Source organism: Schistocerca americana, chromosome 7, assembly GCF_021461395.2.
Source record: "Schistocerca americana isolate TAMUIC-IGC-003095 chromosome 7, iqSchAmer2.1, whole genome shotgun sequence".
Taxonomy (NCBI): domain Eukaryota; kingdom Metazoa; phylum Arthropoda; class Insecta; order Orthoptera; family Acrididae; genus Schistocerca; species Schistocerca americana.
Window position 1 is genome coordinate 546,444,306 of NC_060125.1, and position 27,196 is coordinate 546,471,501.

Sequence of the window (27,196 nt, forward strand, 5' to 3'; positions counted from 1 at the left end):
GTTGAGGAGTTTGGTAGATGGGAGTGAAGTGTGTCAGATGAAAGCTGCAAGGCAAATAAAATGACACACCTGGATAGTTCGTTTGGAGAGGCCATGATCCAAAAACTGTAAGGATTGTTTGATTCCTACATTAAATTAACCTATATTCAGTTTATTAAAATACTCAAGGAAAAAAAGAAGGAAAAATTTTAATATCATATCTCATCTCATAATTACTAAAATTCTCTGGGCTATTGTGATGCAGTGTTGTGGGGTTTGTTAGATAACCCAACATTTTGTCCCCATCTGTAGAGGACATCTTGTTGGGTTTGGGGGAGGGGAGGTTGGTCATAGCTACAGTGTCAGTCCAGGTCATGCAGTGGCTCACCACTGACAGACATTAAATACTCTGTCACATACTGTACTGTGGAGTTTAGAATGTGGACACGGTTATTGACATCATTGTTCTTGTTGTCTTATTATGAAAGGCTTATGCATTCTTCAGAACCAGTAGCCAGATACTGTTATGCTTAATGCCTTCTCTCTTCTGATTAAAGTTTCCATTGTACTTAATAATCTCTTCTGTTTACAAAAAACTGCACAAGTCTTCTTCAATGGCAACAAAAGTATGATGGCATCAACAGTTGTCAATGGTCAAATGGTGATGTCATGTATTTAAGCTGCAGTATGCAATAGAGGAGTTTAACATTGACAGTAGCAAGCTGATGTGTGATCCAGACCATCACTAATGATTTTTTAAATATACCAGTCATAATAAGCTGGAAATTTTAGTAGTTTTAACCTATGAGAATTCCTGTGATCATTTACTTAACTATTAGCTCTTTAGTTGTGGTAACAAAAACTTTACATTTTCTTCTTTCGGACAGTGTGTAGATAATTCATATCCAGTTTCCATTTCATGAAATAAAAATTAATTAAACTGGGTCCATCTTTTTAAATAATCATGCACAATAATCTATAAAACTGCACTGTAGTGGATTGTAGACTGCAGCTGGCATACTCATAAACAAAGTTTGACACGATTGCTTACCTTTAGGAACAAGGGATCATTAATCTAACAGAACTGCCTCTAAGGAACTCACCTTTGACAGGGTGTGAAACCTCAATCTTTCATCTTCTTCTTCATCTGATAATATAAGATGGGTTGTAATGAATAAAAGATTTTTTTGTGTTGAGTAAGAAAATCACTCAGGATTCTAAGTTAAGTAATACATAACAGGACAACTGATGACTGAAACCTACAACAACATTTGGAAATAAGCTGGACATACCAGAGATAGCAATCAACATGTCAGAGAATGATATCAATCTAGGTGAAAAAGAGGCAGACATAATATGGAATAACTAACGTAGCTTCAGACTAAATAGGTGATGTGAGGAACTCTATAATGTAATATGCATGTGTGCTCCACTATGTGGGCAATTTTTATACTTCCTACCAGCATCCTCCTGAGAACTTTATATGTTGGAATGTGTTTGGCAGCATCTGTTTCTTTTTTGCCACCGGCATAGTTCAAATGTATACTGATCATCTGAAATCAGAGCCTACATACATTTTATCTTTCTACCCCCTACTCTTCCTGCATTAATTTCATTGTCTTTCAACTCCTTCAGTAATTTTTTCTTTAAAATTTCTTGTGAAGCTCCTCTTCTTTGTCTTTTCATTCCTGTGGGCTGCAGCTTCTATATCTTTCTTCTTTTGCAGAATTTGCTTCCTTTGTTTTTCATACTTTCCTGATATCCATTTTTGTCTGAGCTATGCTTCTAATTTTGGTCTGCTTTTCCCTTATCTCTGTCTGATCAGTTTCCCGTTCTGACATTTGTAACTTCTCAGGGTTTCAAGTATCTTCTGCTAATAACTCTTTGTTGTTGTTTTAGTGCCTTGACTGTCCTGCTTAGTTCCTTCCTATTCCAGTTTTTGTTCATGTCCTTCTTCATTACATTTGATATGTTGTGAGTATTGTAACAAGTTCTAGAGGTACCATTTAAGTTAATAAGATGTTAAACATAATGCTTTTACAACATAGATTTGGCCTTAAAGTTCATAGACAAAGAAAATTTACACTGCAGTATTTTCGGACATAAAAATTAATCACTAAATATTATGAGAAATTAGATGAGATAAAATTATTCTAACAAGTTCCAAATATGTGCTGGATTGGGACTCAGATGTCAATTCTTGCTTCTCATGAACCATGTGAGCTACCCTATCACATCACATGCACCAACACATAGCTTGCCAATGGCTTTTCTCCATTCCTTCCACTTTCCCCTGAGTGTCTCCTATGGTATTCTGGAAGATTTACCTCTAGGAAAATGGATAGGGTGGAGACGTCGACTAATCTATAACCTCATAAAACTCAGATGAAATTCTTGTACTCACTGAACAGTGTAGACTTTGTTTATTGCACATGCACAGGTAAAATTGTATGCCAGATTAGGAATTGATATGGGAGAGCTGTCTTTCGCTGACAGTTCTCTTGCTACTTGAGCCATCTGGGCATACCATGAGGATAAACCCAAAATTTCCACTTACCACTAGTTGCACTCAATCTCAGCCACAATCTTGAGCCAAATTCTCCATGTACCAGTATGTCCTACAGAAGTGAGAGACTGGTCAGTTTGGTGGAAATGGAAAGAGTCATAGAGGTGATTTGTCTGTCAGTTGTTCAATGTGGCATGTTTGGCTGGGCTCTTTGTGGAAAATAGATATCAGTATCCAGCTTTTGAGACTCAGTTCAACATATAGTTTTAAGTATCCCCAGTTTCCCCCAGTAAGAAGTTGAAACCTACTAGTTAAATAGTGAAGTGGCATAAAATCAACTACTCAGCTAAATGTTAAATTAATTAAACAGTCAGAACAAGGAAAAATACACATTGGTTATAACAAAACAGATAGTTTTGACAAACAAACTACATTGTATGCCTACAATCATCGCTGGAAAAAAATTTAAAGTCTCATACTTTACTTTGAAGTTCATAGTCTTAAATTGCTAGCCGTGGCAAGTTTCTAGACAATGTGACATTTTCAGTGTCCTCTATGCACATTTAAATTATAGCCTCAACAAGGTATCAAAATGATTATGATCATTCATGAATATCTCCACTCCGAAACCTTGGAGCAAAGATGCTAATATGGGTGGAAATAAGTTTAAACTAACATACCACACAAATGAGTTTTGCTATTTGGGGAGCAGAATAACTGATGATGGTCAAAGTAGAGAGGATATAAAATGTAGACTGGCAATGGCAAGGAAAGTGTTTCTGAAGAAGAGAAATTTGTTAACATCGAGTATGGATTTAAGTGTCAGGAAGTCGTTTCTGAAAGTATTTGTATGGAGTGTAGCCATGTATGGAAGTGAAACATGGATGATAAATAGTTTGGACAAGAAGAGAATAGAAGCTTTCAAAATGTGGTGCTACAGAAGAATGCTGAAGATTAGATGGGTAGGTCACAAAACTAATGAGGAGGTATTGAATAGAATTGGGGAGAAGAGGAGTTTGTGGCACAACTTGACAAGAAGAAGGGACTGGTTGGTAGGACATGTTCTGTGGCATCAGGGGATCACAAATTTAGCATTGGAGGGCAGCGTGGAGGGTAAAAATCGTAGAGGGAGACCAAGAGATGAATACACTAAGCAGATTCAGAAGGATGTAGGTTGCAGTAAGTACTGGGAGATGATGAAGCTTGCACACGATAGAGTAGCATGGAGAGCTGCATCAAACCAGTCTCTGGACTGAATACCACAACAACAACAACAACAACAACCACACAGCCCTGGTTACTATCAGTGACATTGCAATTCTTCAAATAATTGAGATTCCAAGTAGGAAACAGCATTTGAAAAGGGGCCAGCGGCAAATACATAGACTTTGGGCAACATCCTTATGGACAGGTAATAGATATGGTCACTGAGCTCAGCTCACAAAGACACTGTTGTCTCCTGACCCATTCTGTGCCATCTTTTCCAATACTGGATACATTAAACTTTAAGATTTATACCTACCTAACATAACAAACTGTAAACTAACACAATGTTCTATTCAAGTATGAATGAAATGTGAATAACATTGTATAATACACATGGTATATTTATTAGTCGTTGATTCCCTTTATCTATAATAGTGCTGTATTCTACAGATATTTTTGGATGAGTCAGTGCATGAAATTACATGCATAGTTTACAGAAGTAATTTATTTATTTATTATTCAATTTCTTAACCATGGACCTTGCCATTGGTGGGGAGGCTTGCGTGCCTCAGTGATACAGATAGCCGTACCGTAGGTGCAACCACAATGGAGGGGTATCTGTTGAGAGGCCAGACAAACGTGTGGTTCCTGAAGAGGGGCAGCAGCCTTTTCAGTAGTTGCAAGGGCAACAGTCTGGATGATTGACTGATCTGGCCTTGTAACAATAACCAAAACGGCCTTGCTGTGCTGGTACTGCGAACGGCTGAAAGCAAGGGGAAACTACAGCCGTAATTTTTCCCGAGGGCATGCAGCTTTACTGTATGATTACATGATGATGGCGTCCTCTTGGGTAAAATATTCCGGAGGTAAAATAGTCCCCCATTTGGATCTCCGGGCGGGGACTACTCAAGAGGATGTCGTTATCAGGAGAAAGAAAACTGGCGTTCTACGGATCGGAGCGTGGAATGTCAGATCCCTTAATCGGGCAGGTAGGTTAGAAAATTTTAAAAGGGAAATGGATAGGTTGAAGTTAGATATAGTGGGAATTAGTGAAGTTCGGTGGTAGGAGGAACAAGACTTCTGGTCAGGTGACTACAGGGTTATAAACACAAAATCAAATAGGGGTAATGCAGGAGTAGGTTTAATAATGAATAGGAAAATAGGAGTGCGGGTAAGCTACTACAAACAGCATAGTGAACGCATTATTCTGGCCAAGATAGATACGAAGCCCACACCTACTACAGTAGTACAAGTTTATATGCCAACTAGCTCTGCAGATGATGAAGAAATTGAAGAAATGTATGATGAAATAAAAGAAATTATTCAGATTGTGAAGGGAGACGAAAATTTAATAGTCATGGGTGACTGGAATTCGAGTGTAGGAAAAGGGAGAGAAGGAAACATAGTAGGTGAATATGGATTGGGGGACAGAAATGAAAGAGGAAGCCGCCTGGTAGAATTTAGCACAGAGCACAACATAATCATAACTAACACTTGGTTTAAGAATCATGAAAGAAGGTTGTATACATGAAAGAACCCTGTAGATACTAAAAGGTATCAAATAGATTATATAATGGTAAGACAGAGATTTAGGAACCAGGTTTTAAATTGTAAGACATTTCCAGGGGCAGATGTGGACTCTGACCACAATCTATTGGTTATGACCTGTAGATTAAAACTGAAGAAACTGCAAAAAGGTGGGAATTTAAGGAGATGGGACCTGGATAAACCAAAAGAACCAGAGGTTGTACAGAGATTCAGGGAGAGCATAAGGGAGCAATTGACAGGAATGGGGGAAATAAATACAGTAGAAGAAGAATGGGTAGCCTTGAGGGATGAAGTAGTGAAGGCAGCAGAGGATCAAGTAGGTAAAAAGACGAGGGCTAGTAGAAATCCTTGGGTAACAGAAGAAATATTGAATTTAATTGATGAAAGGAGAAAATATAAAAATGCAGTAAGTGAAACAGGCAAAAAGGAATACAAACGTCTCAAAAATGAGATCGACAGGAAGTGCAAAATGGCTAAGCAGGGATGGCTAGAGGACAAATGTAAGGATGTAGAGGCCTACCTCACTAGGGGTAAGATAGATACCGCCTACAGGAAAATTAAAGAGACCTTTGGAGATAAGAGAACGACTTGTATGAATATCAAGAGCTCAGATGGAAACCCAGTTCTAAGCAAAGAAGGGAAAGCAGAAAGGTGGAAGGAGTATATAGAGGGTCTATACAAGGGCGATGTACTTGAGGACAATATTATGGAAATGGAAGAGGATGTAGATGAAGATGAAATGGGAGATACGGTACTGCGTGAAGAGTTTGACAGAGCACTGAAAGACCTGAGTCAAAACAAGGCCCCCGGAGTAGACAATATTCCATTGGAACTACTGACGGCCGTGGGAGAGCCAGTCCTGACAAAACTCTACCATCTGGTGAGCAAGATGTATGAAACAGGCGAAATACCCTCAGACTTCAAGAAGAATATAATAATTCCAATCCCAAAGAAAGCAGGTGTTGACAGATGTGAAAATTACCGAACTATCAGCTTAATAAGTCACAGCTGCAAAATACTAACACAAATTCTTTACAGACGAATGGAAGAACTAGTAGAAGCCAACCTCGGGGAAGATCAGTTTGGATTCCGTAGAAACACTGGAACACGTGAGGCAATACTGACCTTACGACTTATCTTAGAAGAAAGATTAAGGAAAGGCAAACCTACGTTTCTAGCATTTGTAGACTTAGAGAAAGCTTTTGACAATGTTGACTGGAATACTCTCTTTCAAATTCTAAAGGTGGCAGGGGTAAAATACAGGGAGCGAAAGGCTATTTACAATTTGTACAGAAACCAGATGGCAGTTATAAGAGTCGAGGGACATGAAAGGGAAGCAGTGGTTGGGAAGGGAGTAAGACAGGGTTGTAGCCTGTCCCCGATGTTGTTCAATCTGTATGTTGAGCAAGCAGTAAAGGAAACAAAAGAAAAGGTTGGAGTAGGTATTAAAATTCATGGAGAAGAAATAAAAACTTTGAGGTTCGCCAATGACATTGTAATTCTGTCAGAGACAGCAAAGGACTTGGAAGAGCAGTTGAATGGAATGGACAGTGTCTTATAAGATGAACATCAACAAAAGCAAAACAAGGATAATGGAATGTAGTCTAATTAAGTCGGGTGATGCTGAGGGAATTAGATTAGGAAATGAGGCACTTAAAGTAGTAAAGGAGTTTTGCTATTTGGGGAGCAAAATGACTGATAATGGTCGAAGTAGAGAGGATATAAAATGTAGGCTGGCAATGGCAAGGAAAGCGTTTCTGAAGAAGAGAAATTTGTTAACATCCAGTATTGATTTAAGTGTCAGGAAGTCATTTCTGAAAGTATTCGTATGGAGTGTAGCCATGTATGGAAGTGAAACATGGACGATAAATAGCATGGAGAGCTGCAGCAAACCAGTCTCAGGACTGACGACCACAATAACAACAACAACAAACAGTTTTATGAAAATTAAGTTTATAGATACAGTAGATGTGAAATTTTAAAGGTGAAAGATAATGTCTGCTTCTCCTACAGAATAACTGCTACAATGCTTTCTTCTTTTGTTGCATTAGTTTTGTCCTCTTGGTTAATGAAAATTACTCTTCTTACGTGGGTGCCATTACATATACAATAGAATGATATACCAGTTGTCTGTTTCAACTTTTTAGTTGTATCTTTAATATCTAGACTACTCTGAGAAAGTCCATGTCTTCCATTGCACTTTAGTTTGTTCTTTAGTCCTTAAATGACTAAAGAAATATTTTCCCTTCTTGTCTTATGTTTTAATTCTTTCAGTCTGAGAGTTCACTTTAAAGCACCTTATGCTGCCCACCAGCCTCTTTTTCAGTACATATAATCAATCACCAAGGACACTGTCACCATGATACTGCACTTATAAGTTCTTTCCTTAAAGGATTTCTGGCATAGGTGTTGCTAGCTATTGAAACAACTGGAGCATCACTTACACTAGTAGACAACTTCTGAAGAACAGTTAAATCTCTAAGTTTCAGAATTTTCAGATTGCTCCATTAGGAGAAATGAGGGGGTAGAAAGGAGAAAACGAAGCTCGAGGTGTGAAATTTCAGAAAAAAATCATTACAAACTCTGTATCTGGAGAGTATTTCATCAAAATGCAAATCAGTACTTGACACATATTGTTGCAGAGCTGAATGCATAATTGTAATACAGACAGTGAAAATCCTTTGTAATTATTGAGGTGTGGTTTTTAATTCATTGTTGGGGTACTGCAGGAATCTATTGAGATGACTTGACAATTTGCATACACCAGTGATTCATTATAAAACATAAGGAATAAAATACAGATCTTAACGAGAACAGCAGCAGCTCAGTTCCTTGTGAAGTCTTGGAAGTGGAACGTCTTCTAAAGAAGAGCTTACTGTTTGTATGCTGCCATTATAATCTACTATTATTAGCCAATAGTCAGCTTGGGACGCCAAGCTGACAGGGACACAAGGGGTGCTGCACCTATAAGATTTCTGTACAGGACGTATCACAATCAGTAATAGTCGCCTCGGATGCCCAGCTGAGAGAGGGGGTACGAGGGGCATCCAAGTGAAAGACTTGTATGCAGCGTGTTTCACAGTCATGATTCATAACGAAAATTGACAGTAATGAGTGTGTATGAGAGGAGAAAACTGGGGGGGGGGGGGGGGGGGGGTTACCAAATGATAAGTTACTTGTGTGGAAAAATATTCTAAAACTGGACTGGCTTGAGAAAACTGTAAAATCACTCAGAGATAGAATGACTGCCCAATATTTACCTTCAGAGGTGAAATTCCACTACTGATAAACTAACAGACTAGAGACCAAGAAACAAACAAGAAATCAGTTTTTTACGATGAGCATGTTATACTGGCATTCGTCATTATTAACGAAAGCGAGATGACGGACAAGGTTGCACTGCTTCAAAAATACTAGAACATTAGAAGTTCATGTGGGAATTGCAAGGCAGAGATTCATGGCTGCTTAAAAATTTTTATAATGTAAGATCTACATGACAAGCAGTCATACCAGACTTAGAATTCCAAGGCTAATTTAAAAACATTTGTGGGCTATTTCCTCTCGATCTATATCAGTTAAAATTAAAAATAGCCGTGTTGAATGATACAGTATCAACAGAATGTATGACTACAGGAGTATACAGCAGATAAGTTACTTAACCAAGTTCCTTACAATCAAATAGATTCACTTTCTTTTAGTGGAGAATTATATCAGCTAATACTCTATTTTGAGACCTCAGATGCTTGTAAATAATAGTTTTTCTTCACTCTCTCATTTAAACGCTAACACTGTGGACCTTGGAACAAACATGGACAGCATGGTTTCTGTGTTTCTGCCTCCCACATTTAGGTTCCACGATGAAGAGCATGCCAACTTGCTAAACTCCATGTGGCTGATCGCGATTACTTTCCTGTGCGTAGGTTATGGGGACATAGTCCCTAACACTTACTGCGGTCGCGGTATCACACTCACGTGTGGGATGATGGTAAGTGCCTCTCCCTTAAACCTTTTGCATTTGAAAATCTCTGTCTTTGACAGGAAACTATTGCTAGTGAATAAATGAGAGATGATACTGTCCTGCTTCAGTTAGGAAAAGTAAGCTCACATTTAGAAAAAAATGCAATTATAATATTGTAATAATCAATGGAGGAGTTGAAGTAATGTAAGCCTAAAAAGTTAAAGAAAGGAAGACATACATATACCTGTTTTCTTTTCTTTTTTTTTAATTCTTTTATTTAATTTCATCGTAGATAATAGCTGGTCCCTTGGGGAAAACTACTGTTTTAAAAGGCTGTGGCAGGCTCTTTTAACTGAGATAATACCATCATTGGTAATGCAGTTGCTTCATTGTCAATCCATAAAGTTTATTCCAGGCACATCAAACGTAATATGTTGTTTATCTGAGCTACCCTCAGACGGAAACATGAAACATTTGCTATTACTGCTGCAAACCTTCACATCTGTCTGTACTTTTAATAGTTTGTAGAGTAAACAGTTTTACTGAGCATTCACCAATGAACCAAAAAGCTGGCTATTCTCTGTGTTGACTCAGAAAAAAAATCCAGATTCCAGAAATCCATCCTCATCTTATAATTAAGTCATAAATGGTAGCACACTTAATTATTTTAAAATGTTTTGTTTTTTTTCACTAGCACATAACGCAATGAATCTAATGTCTCCAGAAATATTAAATTCTCCATTTGTAGATTAATGAACTTGCAAGGAAATAATAGGGCCTTCATTTATCTATCTGCAAGTTATAATGTTTTAAGTTTAACATTATTGCAGTATTCATTATTGAGAGTCTAGTATGCTGAATTCTGACACATTTTGAAGTCTTTATAATAATAGTGACTGTTTTTAAAATACTCATTTGACTTAGTTTGGAACATGCCTTACAACACAGTGTTTTGACAGATTTTCTGAGATAAAAATATATAACCAACAAATTGTAACATACCTCTGCTTAAAAAAATTCTAGCACTCTGCATGACAAACAATGCATAAGAAAAGTCTTTTCTTCTTTCTTCCATAGAACCTTGATGTTTGTATTGTAGACATAGCTCTTATTGTAAACAACTGAAGGTAATGTATAGTATTTATTGAAGACAACAAATTATAAAGCTTATGTAGAATGCAGAAACACCAAGCAGCTTGTAGTGGAAGAGGTGTTTGTTTTCATCACACTGTGTCTGTTGTCTGACCTCAGTTATGTACATCGGAGACCAGTGAACAGAATCTGTTAGTATTTAAAGAACATATCTTTCCTATCTCTCCATTATGAGGCACAATTGAAATCTTATGTTAGTCTTTGTATTACCATATTACCATTCATATAGCTAGATGAATGATTATTGGAGGTAACCAACACTGTTCATATAGTGTGTTATCACTGTTTTCATATTTCATTAGAGTAATCTATTGGCTCATATACTGTCAGCGTACTTTTAACTGAAAGAAGTAATAGTTTCTAATGATGATGCAGTTCACTGAAAAAAAATTAAAAGCTTCATTTTCAAACAGAATAAGGGAACACATTTGCTTCCCTGTAAAGTAAATGAACAATAAAATGGAGCACCGAGGTATCAGCAAGTGAGATGAGGCAAGTGGTGGCAAACCGTAAGTAGATAGCAGCACAGAGTGCGGTGCGTTTGTGTTGCCGGCACAGGTTCCATGATGAGGAGCACGCCAACCTCCTAAATGCCATGTGGCTCATCGCCATCACGTTCCTGAGCGTTGGCTTCGGAGATATCGTGCCTAACACATACTGCGGGAGGGGCATCGCTGTAACTACAGGCATCATGGTAAGTCAACAAAAGGTCCTATAGGCATCATCCTCAAAAGTGTACCATAATAGTCATATGCATACCAGCCACTAGCTCCTGTAGTCTGAGGCACTCTTCCACAGTCAGCTAATGAGATCATTAATTTGCTGTTAGACAGATGTTACAAACAAGACATCTTGTATATGATATGTGTAAAACATACTAACTGTAAATATTAGTTCATAACAGTACATATGTACAAATAATTTTTCCTAGATAACACTGTACTATGACAATGTATACTTTGAGTTTGATACTAAAGTACTTCCAAGGGTCAAACATTTGCTTGTCATTATGTTCACATTTCTATAATTAAATTGTAGGAGTCTACTGATTCTCATTGACATTAGAAGTTTCCAGTCAAATGCATCTTGCTGCTTATTAGAAATTTAGGGCTGCTGTATAGTTAACACCATAGGAAGACATCAATGTGCAAAAATCATTCAGTGTTTCTCCAGATTAAATACAAATTAAGATTCAGAGCACTAATAAAACTGGACCTCTGAACATCCAAGATTTTTGGTGTTTATGCAGACAACAGTTATAAATTTCATTACGTACAGAAAGTCAGCACCCTCTGTTATAAATGCAAAAATATTGTGACTGTCAGCTGGAACTTAAATGCTTGTGGACAGAAAATTATAATGAACCCAGCGAAGAGATTATAAAAATGTAAAAGTGACAGCCACTAGCTTGCTCGCATACTAAATTAAGAGCTTAATATTTCTGCAATAGACATATTCTTTAGCTGAGATATGTGAGACATGACTTTTACAGATGTGTATGTGTTCATGTCCCAGTACTAAAATTTAGATGTGTAGTCATGTTCAAATATGAATGACAAGTACCTCATACAAATATGCAACAGGCATTGCTGTATTAGGACAGAGACTGTGAATTGATTAGCTTCCAGCCAAGCAGCTCAGAAAACATAGTATCTACACTAAGATTTTTTAGGATGGACTATGGGCAAGGAATAGCCACAACAAAAAACTGACATAATGGACCATATGTGAAAGAAAAATTGTTTCCACAGATGTGTCTACACATGGCAAGATATCTCACCATAGTTATACATTAATTTGGAATTTCTTAATACACAATGAACAAATTAATCATCTAAATGTCCACATTTGATGATAAAAGTGTATTTTTGGACAAAGTTTTGAAATAATTTAGCTTTGAAAATGTAATTTATCTATTAATTTCATAGAATAGTGGCACTGAAAAGCACATAGTATGATCCCTTTTAATCAACTTAAAAATTAAATTAAAAGCAAAATAAGTTTGTACTGCAGGCAAGAGAAATGCAATAAAAAATAACTAAATTCAAACTGTGACGTTAGTGCTCTGCATAGACACTAATTTTGTGCTCTTTTGCACAACTGTTTAAAGTGATTTATATTTTAGTGAGTGCCTCCTGTATACTTATGTCATCTCATTTTGCAGTGCATCCCACAACTGTTCTGAAAAATTTCATTAGCTTACTTTTACAGAAATTGTCAGTGTTTTGCCTTCAAAACAGATATAACCTCTTAACAGAGTTCATTTAAATATAAATAAATTCTAGTATCAGGAACTAAAATAAGAGTGCCCAGTGACCAAAACATGCCAGTAAACATGAAGAGCTTCATTAGAAAACCACAGGGACTCTTTCCTCAAACGCCTGCATCATGTTTAAGTAAGATTAGATATATGCAGTGTTCCATAGTCCCATTGTGAGATGATCTTCATGGATGTGGAATGTAGCAGATAACTTGATGGATAACAGTCATGATAGGTTCCTGCCAGCTATCTTACAGTGTCCTCTGACCATTTGTCTTTTCCCCCATGACTTGCCTTTTCCTGAACTATGTTTCATTGTCTTGTGTATGTTTTAACTTTTTTCCATTACAGTGATTATTTTTACAGAGTTAATTGCCATTTTTTTCTTTGTTGAAACTTTGTAACAGAATAAAACTGTGTTTCTTTGGAGACAAAAAAGATGTGGATGTGTGTCCTGGTCTCAAAGACAGTTGTAAACTGTCGGATAATTTTGTTACAATGGGTGCTCGGCAGCAGAGTTTCACTGTGTTTTCTCTGTTGTTAGACATTTATTGAAACCTTCTGTCATTGCTTCAGATCCTGTTTTCTTACTAACAGACTTGCCTATCTATATAAGTTTGTGTCTATACTGTCCTATGTACAGTAACCCCCATATTCTTTGAAAGGTCAGTTATTGTCAATCTTCTGAATGACCTGATGCTGCTCACCACACCTTCCACTCCTCTGACAACATCTTCATCTGAGTGCAGCACTCACACCCAATGTCCCTGGTTCCAGCCCCTCCTCTTTATGGCTCCTTCTGGTGTCCCCTGATGGCTTAATTAACATCCTATCATATTGACACTCCTTCTCATCTGTATTTTTCACATTTTCTTTCCTCGCGAATTGTCCAGAAGACCACTTCATTTCTTTTCCACTTTCATCGTTCTACATTCTTTCTCTTCTCTTCTTGTTTTCTTGGAGTTCATTATTCAGTTCCATTCAGTGCTGTGCTCCAGATTTACATTTTCACAAATTTATTCCTGAAATATAAGATACTAGTAAACATCTTTTAGGGAGAAATGCCCTTGTTGCCTGTGCTAGTCTATTTTGTCTGTCATTAGTTAACTTGCTTCCAAGGGAGCAAAATTCCTTCACTTTGTCTCATACACAGTCCTCAGTTTTGATGTTAAGTTTATGTTTAATCTCATTTCTGCTACATCTCATTACTTTTGTCTTTCCTTGGTTTATTCTCAATCCATGTTCCATGCTCATTAGATTGTTCATTTCATGCAACAGGTCCTGTAATTCTAACTCACATTCACTGAATATAGGAATACCATCTGTGAGTGTTATCATTGACATCCTTTCACTCTTAATTTTAATACTACTCATGAATCTTGCTTTTATTTCAACCATTACATCCTTGATGTACAGGTTGAGCTGTAGGGGTGAAAGACTGCACCCCTGCCTTACACCTTTTTCTATCTGAGCACTTCTCTTTCAGTTTTCCATTCTTATTGTCCATTCTTGGTTCTTGTATTACTGTACGTTACCCATCTTTCCATATAGCTGCCTATACAATATCCAAATATAAATTTTTATTTAATACTCAAGTGGATAGTTGTCCATACATCTCTATACCTTCATTTGTGTTTTGGTAAGCCACTGCATTGTTTCTGATGAGGGTATGTGGTACACCAGTATTGTTTTTCCCTCTTCCTTTTTGATTTGTAGGTGGTATGTATGCTGTATAAGTCAAGATCTATCTAGTTTTACCATTCTAATATTTTACATGAAATGCATGTTGGAGGAAGAAATGTGTTTATTGATCAATATTGGAATGGAGACTGTCCAAGTCTCAGTAGGCCATAATGCCTTAGTTTTAATGTCTCTCTATCACCCAATTTGAACTCCAGACACTGTCTTCTACTGAAAAATTTGTTTTGTTATATCAGTACTCTTCTGTCTCCACCCCTCTGAAACTGTCCTAATTGTATTAGTGCCTAAGGGTTGTTTGATAAGTCATTCTTGAACATGAACTGAATTTTCCATCTTTGCTTGTCAAAACATGCTAATAATGTTTAAAAGGAAAAGTCTTCCTAATGTTCTGTAGAATTATATTTATTTGGTCATAAACTGGCTGTCAGCTTCTTAGGCCATTTTCAAGTGACAAGTTGTCAGCCGAAGATGGCCTGAAAAGCTTAAAGCTCGTTCGTAACCAAATAAGTATAAGATGGCCTAAAAAGCTTAAAGCTCGTTCGTAACCAAATAAGTATAATTTTACAGAACATTAGGACGTGTTTTCCTTTTTAATAGTAAGTCACTCTTAATTTTTTGATAACTGTAGCTTTATTATTAGTTAAGTGATTACAGTGGTATTTAGTTATTACACACAGTAGAGATTGAGGTACTGTTATTTTCCTGATAAACCCTCATAATGGTTTCATGTGTTCGTAATTTTTGTATGTTGTATAGAATGTTTATCAACACTTTGTGTCTGTTCCATTTCATCCAAGGTTTTATGGTTCTGTTAACCACTTACCAGTCAATCAGCCTGGGGAATGGTCATGCAGCCACACTTGAACATCATTTGTCACATGTGATTGTGTGGGTTTCTGTATAAGGTGAAGGTGTGCAGCATTGTTGCAGTGAACAGTTGCCAACTACTTGAGATTATGTACTTCCGGATATCTTTTGACAGTCATTGTTGTATGGAAAAGGAAAGGAGCAACTATGGAAGATATACTGCACTGTTACTTAAGTTATTGCCAAGTTTAGTACAATGAGGGAAGGAGAGTGGCTTGCGAATGTCGTCTGCAAAATTTTCATTGTGGAAACAGGTTGTGACACACAGTATGTTTGGCAATGAGAAGGCAAAGTGTTACAATGGTATTATGAATTCCCCTACTTACATACTGTAAAGTGACAGATAATAGTGCAAACATCAAAAGTATATTATTAGAATGGAAGAGTGCCTGTTAATAATATACTCTGCTTGTGAACAACCTTCAGAACATAAAACATGCAAATTATATACGATCTACTCAGAGCTCTGATTTGAAAACAATTGGAAGTTCATTGGATGCTTCAGAACACCACCTTTAGCATGGACCACAAAGATTCACATCAGTGCCTGTGTTTATCAGTTTCTTCAGAAAATAGACTACAACATATGTCAGCTCCTTTGACGCCTAATCAACATTATACATGCAATGATTGCACTGTGTTGGTGTCACTGGTCTCTCTGTAATTTCCTCATCAGCAGTATTGCCTAATAGGATACCATGTATGACCGGAAACACCGTAGTATGACAGATCCATTTTTGCAGATTCATCATTCACTCACAGTTCATATTGCCACTTTGTTGTACAAAATAAATGTACAATAAAGTGAAACAGAAATAACTGTCACTAACCAGTTGTAAAGTCACAGATACAAATAAAATATCATGGAGAAATGCAGGTATTTATGGCAAGGGAAAGGCAAAAAATGTTAATTCTACAGAAAAAACAGGATGCGTAGATTGTTAAACCCAGAGGCTCATGCCATCTGTTATTGAGAGATCAGAACATATTAGGTATTGTTTCTCTTTACATTTTCGAGCTAATTTGCTTCATGCACCAAAATCCAAAATTATTTCAGTAATAACATTTCCACAATATGCATGAGACCAGAAATAATCAAAGTTTTTTGCTCTCTCTGCATAACGTGAACTGTATGCTCAGACTTCACAATACATATACATGACAAACTACAATAACTTAAACAGAAAAAATGTACACTCTGTGGGCTTAATCTTAAAGTAAAGTTTTCAATAGTTGTAGCAGTTTCTCAAGTAATTACAAAGTTTTATGAGTCTTCTTCACTACAGATCCAATGAGTTCCACTGTATGTTTGTTATTGTTGTGGTCTTCAGTCTTGAGACTGGTTTGATGCAGCTCTCCATGCTACTCTATCCTGTGCAAGCTTCTTCATCTCCCAGTACTTACTGCAACCTACATCCTTCTGAATCTGCTTAGTGTATTCATCTTTTGGTCTCCCTCTATGATTTTTACCCTCCACGCTGCCCTCCAATTTGTGATCCCTCGATGCCTCAGAACATGTCCTACCAACCGGTCCCTTCTTCTTGTCAAGTTGTGCCACAAACTCCTCTTCTCCACAATTCTATTCAATACCTCCTCATTCATCATTTAACCATACAGTAAAGCTGCATGCCCTCGGGAAAAATGACGACTGTAGTTTCCCCCTTGCTTCCAGCCGCTCGCAGTACCAGCACAGCAAGGCTGTTTTGGTTAGTGTTACAAGGCCAGATCAGTCAATCATCCAGTCTGTTGCCCCTGCAACTACTAAAAAGGCTGCTGCCCCTCTTCAGGAACCACACGTTTGTCTGGCCTCTCAATAGATACCCCCCCGTTGTGGTGGCACCTGCGGTACGGCCACCTGTATCGCTGAGGCACGCAAGCCTCTCCACCAACGGTAAGGTCCATGGTTCATGGGGGGGGGGGGGGGGGGGCTCTGTATGTAACAGGACAATAAAATTCTACTTCTATAAGCAGATATCTGCTAAACAGATGCAGACAACTTCGTGATAGTTACGTTTGGCTGATTCATCAGACTGGCTGTGTATAATACAGTGTGTGGCTTTGATCCAAGTGTACTTTGCCTCCATATCTTGGAAGCTATATGCTGCTGCCAGTTCCATCTGGAACTGATTCCACAGTGGACTTCTCATACCATTGACTAGTGAACTCCTTTATGGTATTAAACTACAAAAGAAAACTTACAGTGGAAATTAGAAGCCACTAAAAATTTAACGTACAGTAGTAACAAATACCAAACTCTTGGCTGCCATCTGATATCATTTTCAGGTGCTACAGCATTACTTGCTCACTTCAGTTTTTGGTATTTTAGTACCATTAGAAAATGTTAACAGTGAAACTACTCACTGCAAGATGTCAGGATATGTATTTTGATGTACTTTCATATGAGATTTTCTAGGAGTTTTGGATGCTGCAGACTCTGTGACATTCATCTGCTTTATTTCCTCATTTATTGTCCTCGGTGTTGGTGTACTGTGTTGTTATATCGGCTGCAAAATGGAGGTGGAAGCTCAACACTGACCACTTTAAATTATGTAGCTAACAGGTGCCCATTTGTGTTTCACAGTTTTTTACTTTCACTGTTCACAACCCTCCCCCCCCCCCCCCCCCCTCTCCCCAATATACACAGTTAATCTGGCCAGTTAACTATTGCTTAACTTTCGATAAGCCTCATTAATAGGTTGCAGGCAAACATCCACATACTGCTACAATGGTTTACCGTTGGACATCTACGAGCAGTAAAAGCCTAACCACATAGTTTACAGTTCTTGAAGGATAAAAAGGTACGTATGGAACAGACACTGTCATTGTTTTAACACATGGCCTAATTGTGTTACACTTATTTCACAGTTAAGTTGATGCATTGTTGTTGATCTAACCATTACGGGTTTCTTGTCTGAAACTCAGCCATGGACTGACTGTCTCGGGATCAAAAATCGGGCCCTTATATATCCTCACAACAATAGGCACTGAAACTACACATTGTTTGATGTTTAATTTACAGACATTCCAATTAAAAGTTAACTCATTAAATTAACTGAATACTGCAAAAAACTGTGTCTTTTTTAATAGTTTCTTCTGCTACAAGCATTGGACCAAAATATTTGTTTAAATGATGAAATTAACAGATATAGTTAAACAAACAATACTTTTGACAAAACTGGTAATTACTTTAGAATTAATTAAGGGCTGGCTTTGCAGTTCAATTTTTAGACAGAAAATTTCACTTTCTCAATGTTTACTATTTTTCACAAGCACTTTCACACTTTTAATGAGCATTAACACACTTTCTCACCAAGTTGTCCATGCCTTCAACAGGTTCAAGTGGCAGTTAGTAAGGAAATGCACTGCTATCAGTTCCCTTGGAGGTAGTTCTCCTCCCCCACAGTACATGAGAAATTTAGACAAAATACCCTACTGTAGTACTCTCACTTTTACTTCTAAATATAAGGAAAAGAAATTTTAACACTAATGGCAAATGATAGTCATTACATCACACATAAATGCATTACATAGTCCTCATGAAATCACAATAATTAGTACTAAAATTGACTATAGTACGAAAGGTGGGGACTAGTAAAATTTTAAAATCAAGTGCACATTACACTGCAAAGCATTATTCTAACTCATACCTCTGCCTGAAACTGGTTAAACTTGAAAGACTTTTGTTTCTTTCCCATTTGCAAAATATCACCTTAGTGTCTAATATATGTACATTACCTCTAGTAAAAACTCAAGATGTGCAGTAGCATAGATTTACTAATCATTATGTTATGAAAAAGGAATAGTCACCATCACATGACTTAATTACTACTAAAATCAAAATTAAGGGATGGAAGTTGCACCAAATCATTGCCCCACGTCTCTACTTAACTCTGAGCACCACTCTCATTCAACCAGAAAATTAAATCCTCATAAAAGTCACAAAATGTTATCAAATAGTTTACCTGCCATAACATTCACATCAGTCCGGCACCACAGTTATCAGTTAATCAGCAAAATTACTTTTCTTCATCCCAGTATTACCGCCTTAAGCTCATAATTCAGCAGAACAGAAATAGAAGTTTTCAAATAACATATAGATCCAATGATGCAACATTATATGACTTGTACCTCACTAAAATATTACTCTTTCTGTTAAGCTCTCATTCCCAACAGCACTGTCATGAATTGCACGATATACCCAATGTTTCTTAGTTCAAAAATAGATAATATAGTTAGTTACAACACATTTGTTTGTATACAGTTACCTTTTTCAGTACTCAATCATGTCTGTCAGCTCTCTTATTTTACTTACCTTCCTTACCTCATTAATGAGTGGAGCGCATTCTCAAAAAAAAAAAAAAAAAAAAAAAAAAAAAAAAAAAAAAAAAAAAAAAAAAAAAAAAAATCCCTACTGCAGAGACAGCCTCCCTAACCATTAACACCTTAAAATTATTCATTGTTTTATAATTTCATTATTATTTCATTATTACTTCATGAACTAATAAATAAACACCTGCTCTGCTTATCCAAGGCAAAATTGATTCTACTGAAAAACACTCCACAGTAACAGATCCTTATGCTAAGGCAAACTTAAATCTTATTACTGATCAGACAAAATTATCACTTAGAAAAACTATTATTTAACTGTATTCCATCAAATTGCTTGAGATTCTAGCCTGAAGGGCGATATACATACAAATCTTGCTTATTCTTTCCACACACACAGTACTCCTGGAAACTATGTCTATAACTGGAATTCCTTAATGTTAGAAAAGGCTGTACCATGACACACTTCTATGGGTAGATAGTTATCTCTGTATACTGCCTGCTCTGAACACAAGCACTTCTATTATACCACAATTAATATTAAGTTCTAGTATTCAAGATGGTTTTTACCGCATATACCTCTGCTGCTGCACTAAATTATACGGACTTCACACATGAGCTGATTACATCAGATGTTAATTATAGTTTTTAGATAATCTGCACCTTCTTCTCCACACATGCTGACACCTTTCATTTTCTGTTTACCTTACCTCTTTGTTTGACAGAAATTCTTTAACCATGGTACCAATTTACTTTGTTTCTTCCTCTTAAGATTCCATTACTTATTACTAACACAATGAATGTATATAAATAATACTGGAGAAACCTTTTCTAAAATATTCTTATACTAAAATATCCTACTGTACAAAATCACTTGAATGTTGAAGACAGAATGTTTGTTACTCACTTATAAACTACAGATAGGATAGGAGAAGAGTTTGACTGCATCAGGAAACACGAAAAATGAGACAGACACCTGGAGTAAGCATTGTCACCACATAATGAATCCAGCTCAGTATGTTGAACCACTTACTTGCTATTTGCACAAGAAATTAATTCCAGATATTAGATAAATGTTGAAATTTTGAATCATCAAGAAATTACACTCAAACAGCTGTCCTGCCAATTCCACAGTTAATATTACCTCTTGTTTCACACTCTTTGATAGCTTACCAGTAGCACCAATAATTTTTATTCTAGAAACATGCATCACCACTATACCCTTTGTGTCGTCAATAGATTCAAAAAATGCCTGTGAAACATCATTCACACTCTAGTAAACACTTAATGTGTATACCTTGTACACTTGCTGTTGTTACAGGGTGCCACACATCGTTTTTACTTACCATGTGATCTTCTTCATAAAGCAAATCCTCATTAGTCCTCTCCCTGCAAAAACTATCATCCTGCTTACCAAAATAATTATCAGACCCACTGTCACTTTCTCTATGCTTTAGATTTTGTACTTCATCCACCTTTTTCTCCTTTTTAGTCAATTTTGAATCTACATTTTCATTTACTTTTACCAGTTTTTCCTCTACCACTACTGCACACTTTGTTTCTACCTCTGTTTCTAAATCATTTTTTATCTTATCAATTTGGTTCTCAAGTTTAACCCTGTTTTCAGCACAAAATTTCCCAGCAGCTTTGACTTCACCTTTACTCTGTTTTTCAGAAGCCTCCACCCTCCTACTGTAGTCATCACAATGCTTCTTTCTGTCTTCTTCACATTTACTACTCATTAATGTTAGTTTCTCATTAGTGTTATGTACTTCTGATTTTATCTTTTCATCACAATCTTTAGCTACCATCTCAAGCCTGTTATTTAATTCTGAAAGATTAGATCTGACCGCCTTAATCTCCTTTTTAATTTCTTTCTTCAGTTCATCCTTTAAGCTACACATGTTAGTTCTAATGCAATCAGTTTTCTTTTCACCCTATTAATGTCTTCTTTCATACTATTTTCCACCCTATTAATATCTTCTTTCATACACATACTGCTCAAACTACTCATATTTTGCCTCAACATTGCCTCCAAATTTCTGTCTACCATAAGTTTTTGCTCTTGCTGACTTTCACTTCTAGGTTCCTCCTCCTTAACCTTAACAATCTCATCCACTTCAGTACTGTTTTCGCCCATTTCACATTTTACAATAGGACTTTCATCCCCATCCTTCAAATTTACATTCATGTCTGATTTATAACTACTATTGTCTACAGAACCAGTTCGTTTAATCTTTCTGTTAATTTAAAAACTTAACCTCCACAGCTTCATTATCAATTTTCACATCACTTCTGTGTTGTCCATTCTCCTCCATCTCACTGTCGTCTTTGTTAAGGTCACTCATTATGTATCACTTAATATAAAATGGCTTTTGTCATGAAATTACCTTATTCTTTTGCTCATCTCCTGCTGCTCTGCTGCAGTTGTCATCTTGGTTTGTCGTCTGCTGCTAGTTGTAATTCTCTCAGCAAGGCATCTTGTTTATCCCAGTCAGCTGTGTCCAGCTGCAAGCTGATTGGCTGCTCCTGTACCCAGTGACTGCTTCCATAGAACCCACTCACTGATTGGCTGCTGTCCTACTGTGGCCAGAAAACCCAAGCGCTGATTGGCTGTTGCACTCCATTCATTTAAATCACTGTAAACCGCTCGAGTTCACCATCAAAGTTCACGAGTCCTAGTGTACTGTGCCCACATAAAATAGTCCTCACCCGCAAGGGCACCATATGTGACATTCACCTGCTTTATTTCCTCATTGATTGTCCTTGGTGTCAACATACTGTGTTGTTATACTGGCTGAAAAATGGGGGTGGAAGTTCAATACTGACCACTTTAAATGATGTAGCCAACAGGTGCACATTTGCATTTCATGGTTCTTTACTTTCACTGTTCATAACCCCCAAATATACACAGTTAATCTGGCTAATTAATTATTGTTTAACTTTTGATAAGCCTCAGTAATAGGTTGCAGGCAAACATCCACATACTGCTACAATAGTTTACCATTGAACATCTACGAGCAGTAAAAGCCTAACCACATAGTTCACAGTTCTTGAAGAATAAAATGATACATATGGAACAGACACTGTCATTGTTTTAACACACGGCCTAATTGTGTTACACTTATTTCACAGTTCACTTGACGTATTGTTGATCTAACCATTACAGGTGTCTCGTCTGAAACTCGGCCGTGGGCTGACTGTCTCAGGATCAAAAATCAGGCCCTTATATATCCTCACAATAAAAGGCACTGAAACTACACATTGTTTGAAGTTTAATTTACACACATTACAATTAAAACTTAACTGATTAAATTAACTGAATACTTCGAAAAAATGCATGTTTTTAACAGCTTTGTGTACTACAAGCGTTAGGCTGAATTATTTGTTTAAATGATGAAATTAACAGATATAGTTAAACAAACAATACTTTTGATAAGACTGGTAATTACTTTAGAATTAATTAAGGGCTGGCTTTGCTAACATGTTTTCCAATAGAGCCAAATAGATCCTTCAAGAATACCATTAGCTGTTCCTCCAAATGTTTATAATTAGTACAGAATTTATAATTGTCTATAATAGAATTTAAGCTATGAACCAATTACTGATTTCACCCTATAACAAAGGCTACTAACTAGGAATAGTCAAAATAAATTAGAATATCAATTACATACGTAAAACTAAGCACAAAATTACATCTTGTGTTATATTCTTTAAAACTGAAGGCCAACCTTTATCTTTTACAAAAATGCAGATTATACTCAAGTATGTTAATGGTAACTAATCAAAAATGAATTTTAAGGAGGCAGATGGCAAAACAAGAGGGGAAGTAAAAAAATCCCAGCTTGCTTTGTCACAACTCTGCAACAAGTCATGCTCATGAAGAGAAAGTGACATAGTTCATTGAATCTGGAATCCACAAGCTTTGATGTGGGGATCAGTACATCCTAATCACACATGCATCATCATAGGTAGTAGCAAGATGGCTAGACAAAATTATCCTTAACATCAGGGTAGTCATAGATTATGATATTAGAAATCCATAAAGATTGATGAACAGTACTTACAAAAATACACTCTCATCTTAAAAATGTGGCAGCTGAGCACATGGTCATGAGTGTAGATGAATAGTTGACCACTGAATTTCATGAAGAATGAGGCTTCAGTGGCATTTGATTAGAGAAGTGATGATGAGCCACAGGTATAACTGTCACACTCAAACATCCAGGAGTAACAAGTGACAGGAGCCTTTTTTGTTTTGAATCAATGGTCTTCTGACTGGCTTGACATGGTCCATCATGAATTCTACCCTGTAACTATCTCTTCATCTCAGAGTATTTCCTGTACCCTGTGTCCTCATTATTTGGTGGATGTATTCCAATCTCTGTCTTTGGCTACCGTGTTTCCCTCTGTGGATTCCTTTAGTACCAAGGAAGTTATTTTCTGATGTCCTATCAACCTGTCACTTCCTCTTATCAGTGTCAGTGTTTTCTTCACCAGTCCTGTGGAGAATGTCCTGATTTGTTACCTTGCCAGTCTGCCTAGTTTTCAACATTCTTCTGAAGCTTCCCATTTCAGATGCTGTGATTACCTTCCGTTCTGGTTGTCCCACAGTCCATGGTTCACTATCAAACAATGTTGTGCTCCAACTGTCATTCTCAGAAATTTCTTCCTCAAATTAGAGCCAATTAAGTGCCGCTAGAACCCCAAACATTACAGTTAATCATCGGAGAACACTTCATTAACTGCATTTATGTAATGTATGTATGCCTTTTTGTGTTTCTACAATAAGGCCAGAAATTAAAACAAGTGTGAATGTCAGAAATGGCCTATATATAGAAACTCTACATTGACTATTTTCAACATTAACATCATACTGATGAGGAAAATAGTAATGAGTGACATGGTTACTTTTATATGTGAAGTAGATAACATTTCAGACAGTGCATTAATGAAATCTAATAATTATGGCTTGTGACGTGCCCTGGAGTTTAAATGGTGTCAAAGGCAAACATCGTGTAATATTTACTTGCTGGAACATAATAATGAAATATGTTGTTAGATGAAGTATTTGAGTGCACAAGACAGTAAGTACAGAACTGTAACACTAAGTAAATTAATTCTGAAATACTGTGACAAATTGAAAACAACATGTAGGTACAAAAATGTAAAATATTACTATAGTTAAGGCTCTTCTTTTTGTATAAATACAGATGTATATGGACGTCAATAAAAATTAGATTGTACATTGATTTGCATTCTGAAGAGAAGATCAAAAATTAAGATAAAAGTAAAGAACATACTCCCCAATTATCAACTCACACAGATGGGCAGATCTAGCATGAATACAAAGTAATGTAAAAAGATGAATGAAGTGTTTCTTTTTTCTGGAAGCTCAGATAGGATGTAAGGATAGAAAAGTTTCAAATATTGTGTGTGTAACAAGGCATATTCATAGGTCACTGCTCAGCCCCTTAATGGCCAGTTCACCTCATGTTTCAGACTGGCTGCCAGCCACTCTAGAGCCAACATGTCAGACTACAATGCCTGCCATTGGTACTGTGCATCAGATTGTGCATTTTTGCCAGGATTACAGCTGCTGGATGCCTGTCAGCCACACCAGAAGGCCTCACTTCATCTTCACCAGGATAGCCACTCTGGAAGGCCATACTTTGTTGGATCTGTTCCTCAACAGTCCACTAGCTCACAGCTTCATGGGACCATGTTGCTACTGCCTACATGGCACCTCCCTGCTTTGCATCACTACCAGTAACCATGAACTTCATCATAATGGGCACTCACAGTGCATCATCTGAGGAGAACAATTCTGTTGTATTCATGAGTGGGCCTTCATCCCCTAAAGATGTACTTAGTTAGTTCATGGTCAATAATCATACAGTTGCTTTTCCAACACGTGCATATCAGTTACTAGCTCATTACACCACTCGGCCAAAATTACTTCCACTGGCAATGACAATATTCATTTTGTATGGTTTCTTAGTGCTCTTCCCTCATCCACCTAACTTAAGATTGCTGTGAGGAAAATAGTTACATGTGTGACACTTACAGTTCATATGCAGTCTCAGTACTGTGCCTGCTCAAGATCTGTAGACTCTAGTGCTTGCTCAAAGTTTGTTGGCTGCTGTGCGAGTTCCTGGTCTCGTCAGTCATCCAGCCACCACCCGTTCAGCATGCTGAGCTTCTTGCTGCCAAGCTGTGTCTCATTTTGTCCAGATGATGCCGCCATGGCTGGTACCCTTACTAATGTTGTTAGTGCACAAGCAGGATGAAGACAAAAAGTCTGCTTCTTCATGCATGTTTCAGTGTTTCCTGATGTTTCTGCATTCATTTTTATTGGAGTATGGTTCCTTTCTTTATCAATTGTTCATGTGTTTTTTCACCACACCAGTTTTGATCATGTGTGTGTTTGTCTTGACAGGGCAGCTTAATCATTTGATTGTTTTATACCACTCTGTATTCAAATCCTACTGCAACCTGAGGGTGTCCAGCCATGTGCTGAAACAGGACTGTCTATGCCTTACTACAGTGTGAGGGTGTACGTCACACAGACTGCTCAGTTCTTGGATCACAATTTGTGTTCACGTTTCACAGCTGATACAAATTCTTGGCAATGTTGTCTCTTCTGTGTAGTTTGGCTGCTCCGTTCATATGTTGTTCTTATGTGCATTCTCTTACTTGGTGTCGTTGGTCTGTGGATTCCTGTTTCTTTATTTCTTCAGGTTCTAGTTCACTTGCAGTGTATTCTCACCTGGAAGGGATGCTGTTGCCTCTATCCCTTTCATTCAGGGTTCTGGCCATTCAGGACCTGCCGCAGAGCATCAGGTTCTCCAGTTTTCCACAGCATTCAGACAGAACATCCAAGAGATTTGTATGCAGCAAGCTGGACCTCCTACCATGAACCTTGTTTACTGTGTTGTCATGCTGTGTGCTGCACTCCATTTTTGTTCACAGACTTCTACACCAGATGTCCCTCTGGTATTAGCCCAGCCCTTGCACACGATGTCACTCATCATCAGCCCTTTTGGCATCAGTCCAGTCATTGCCAGACCTGTTGCAGCTGTCCCACTGTGTTTGCTCTCTGCCAGTCCTGTTGTGGCTGACCCATGTGACACGGTCCCACAGCCGACTGATCAGCCCCTTTTAGAGTCACACAGTCCCTGGCAGTCACTGCCACTGCAGTCGCAAGTGCCACATCCTCCGCAGACCTCCCTGCCTCCAACCAGCTGTCCACACTGGCTCCACAGGTCCTGTTGTATCTCTTTCCAGGCCTTGCTTGTGTCTTCTTGAACTCTTTGCTGCCAGTGCTGCCTCTCACCTGTGGTGGCCAGTTGACATTCCCCTACATGGATACGATATGATTCTTTCATTGGGGTCAAATTTTGTTTTCATTGACTTATTTTCATGTTGTTTTGTTCCAGTCTGCTCTTTTGGCTGCTGAGTGACTCCTCCCTTGGGTGGTGTACTCCTCTGTGATGGTTGCATCATCTGCCTTAAGGGGACGGAGTGCAGTATACACAGTGGGGGGAGGGGGGGGGGGGGGGGGGGAGGGCCTGATATTCACCCACAACAGATGCAGATATGCTTTTCAGGCAGGTACTGCCTCTGTCATACCTCAGAAGGTTGTTTGTCAATAGAAGAGTTGCTGAGCTCTTTACCACCAAATTTCCTGTAA

At 37.6% G+C, this 27,196-nt stretch overlaps 1 protein-coding gene across 1 annotated transcript in view; it reads left to right on the forward strand.

Moving 5' to 3' along the window:
- Positions 1-27,196, forward strand: part of LOC124623078 (small conductance calcium-activated potassium channel protein) — a 234,423-nt gene that overhangs the window by 109,829 nt on the left and 97,398 nt on the right. The window contains exon 4 of the mRNA XM_047148870.1: positions 10,908-11,043. Within this exon, the coding sequence (XP_047004826.1) occupies positions 10,908-11,043 (136 nt within the window). The remainder of the gene's footprint in view (positions 1-10,907; positions 11,044-27,196) is intronic.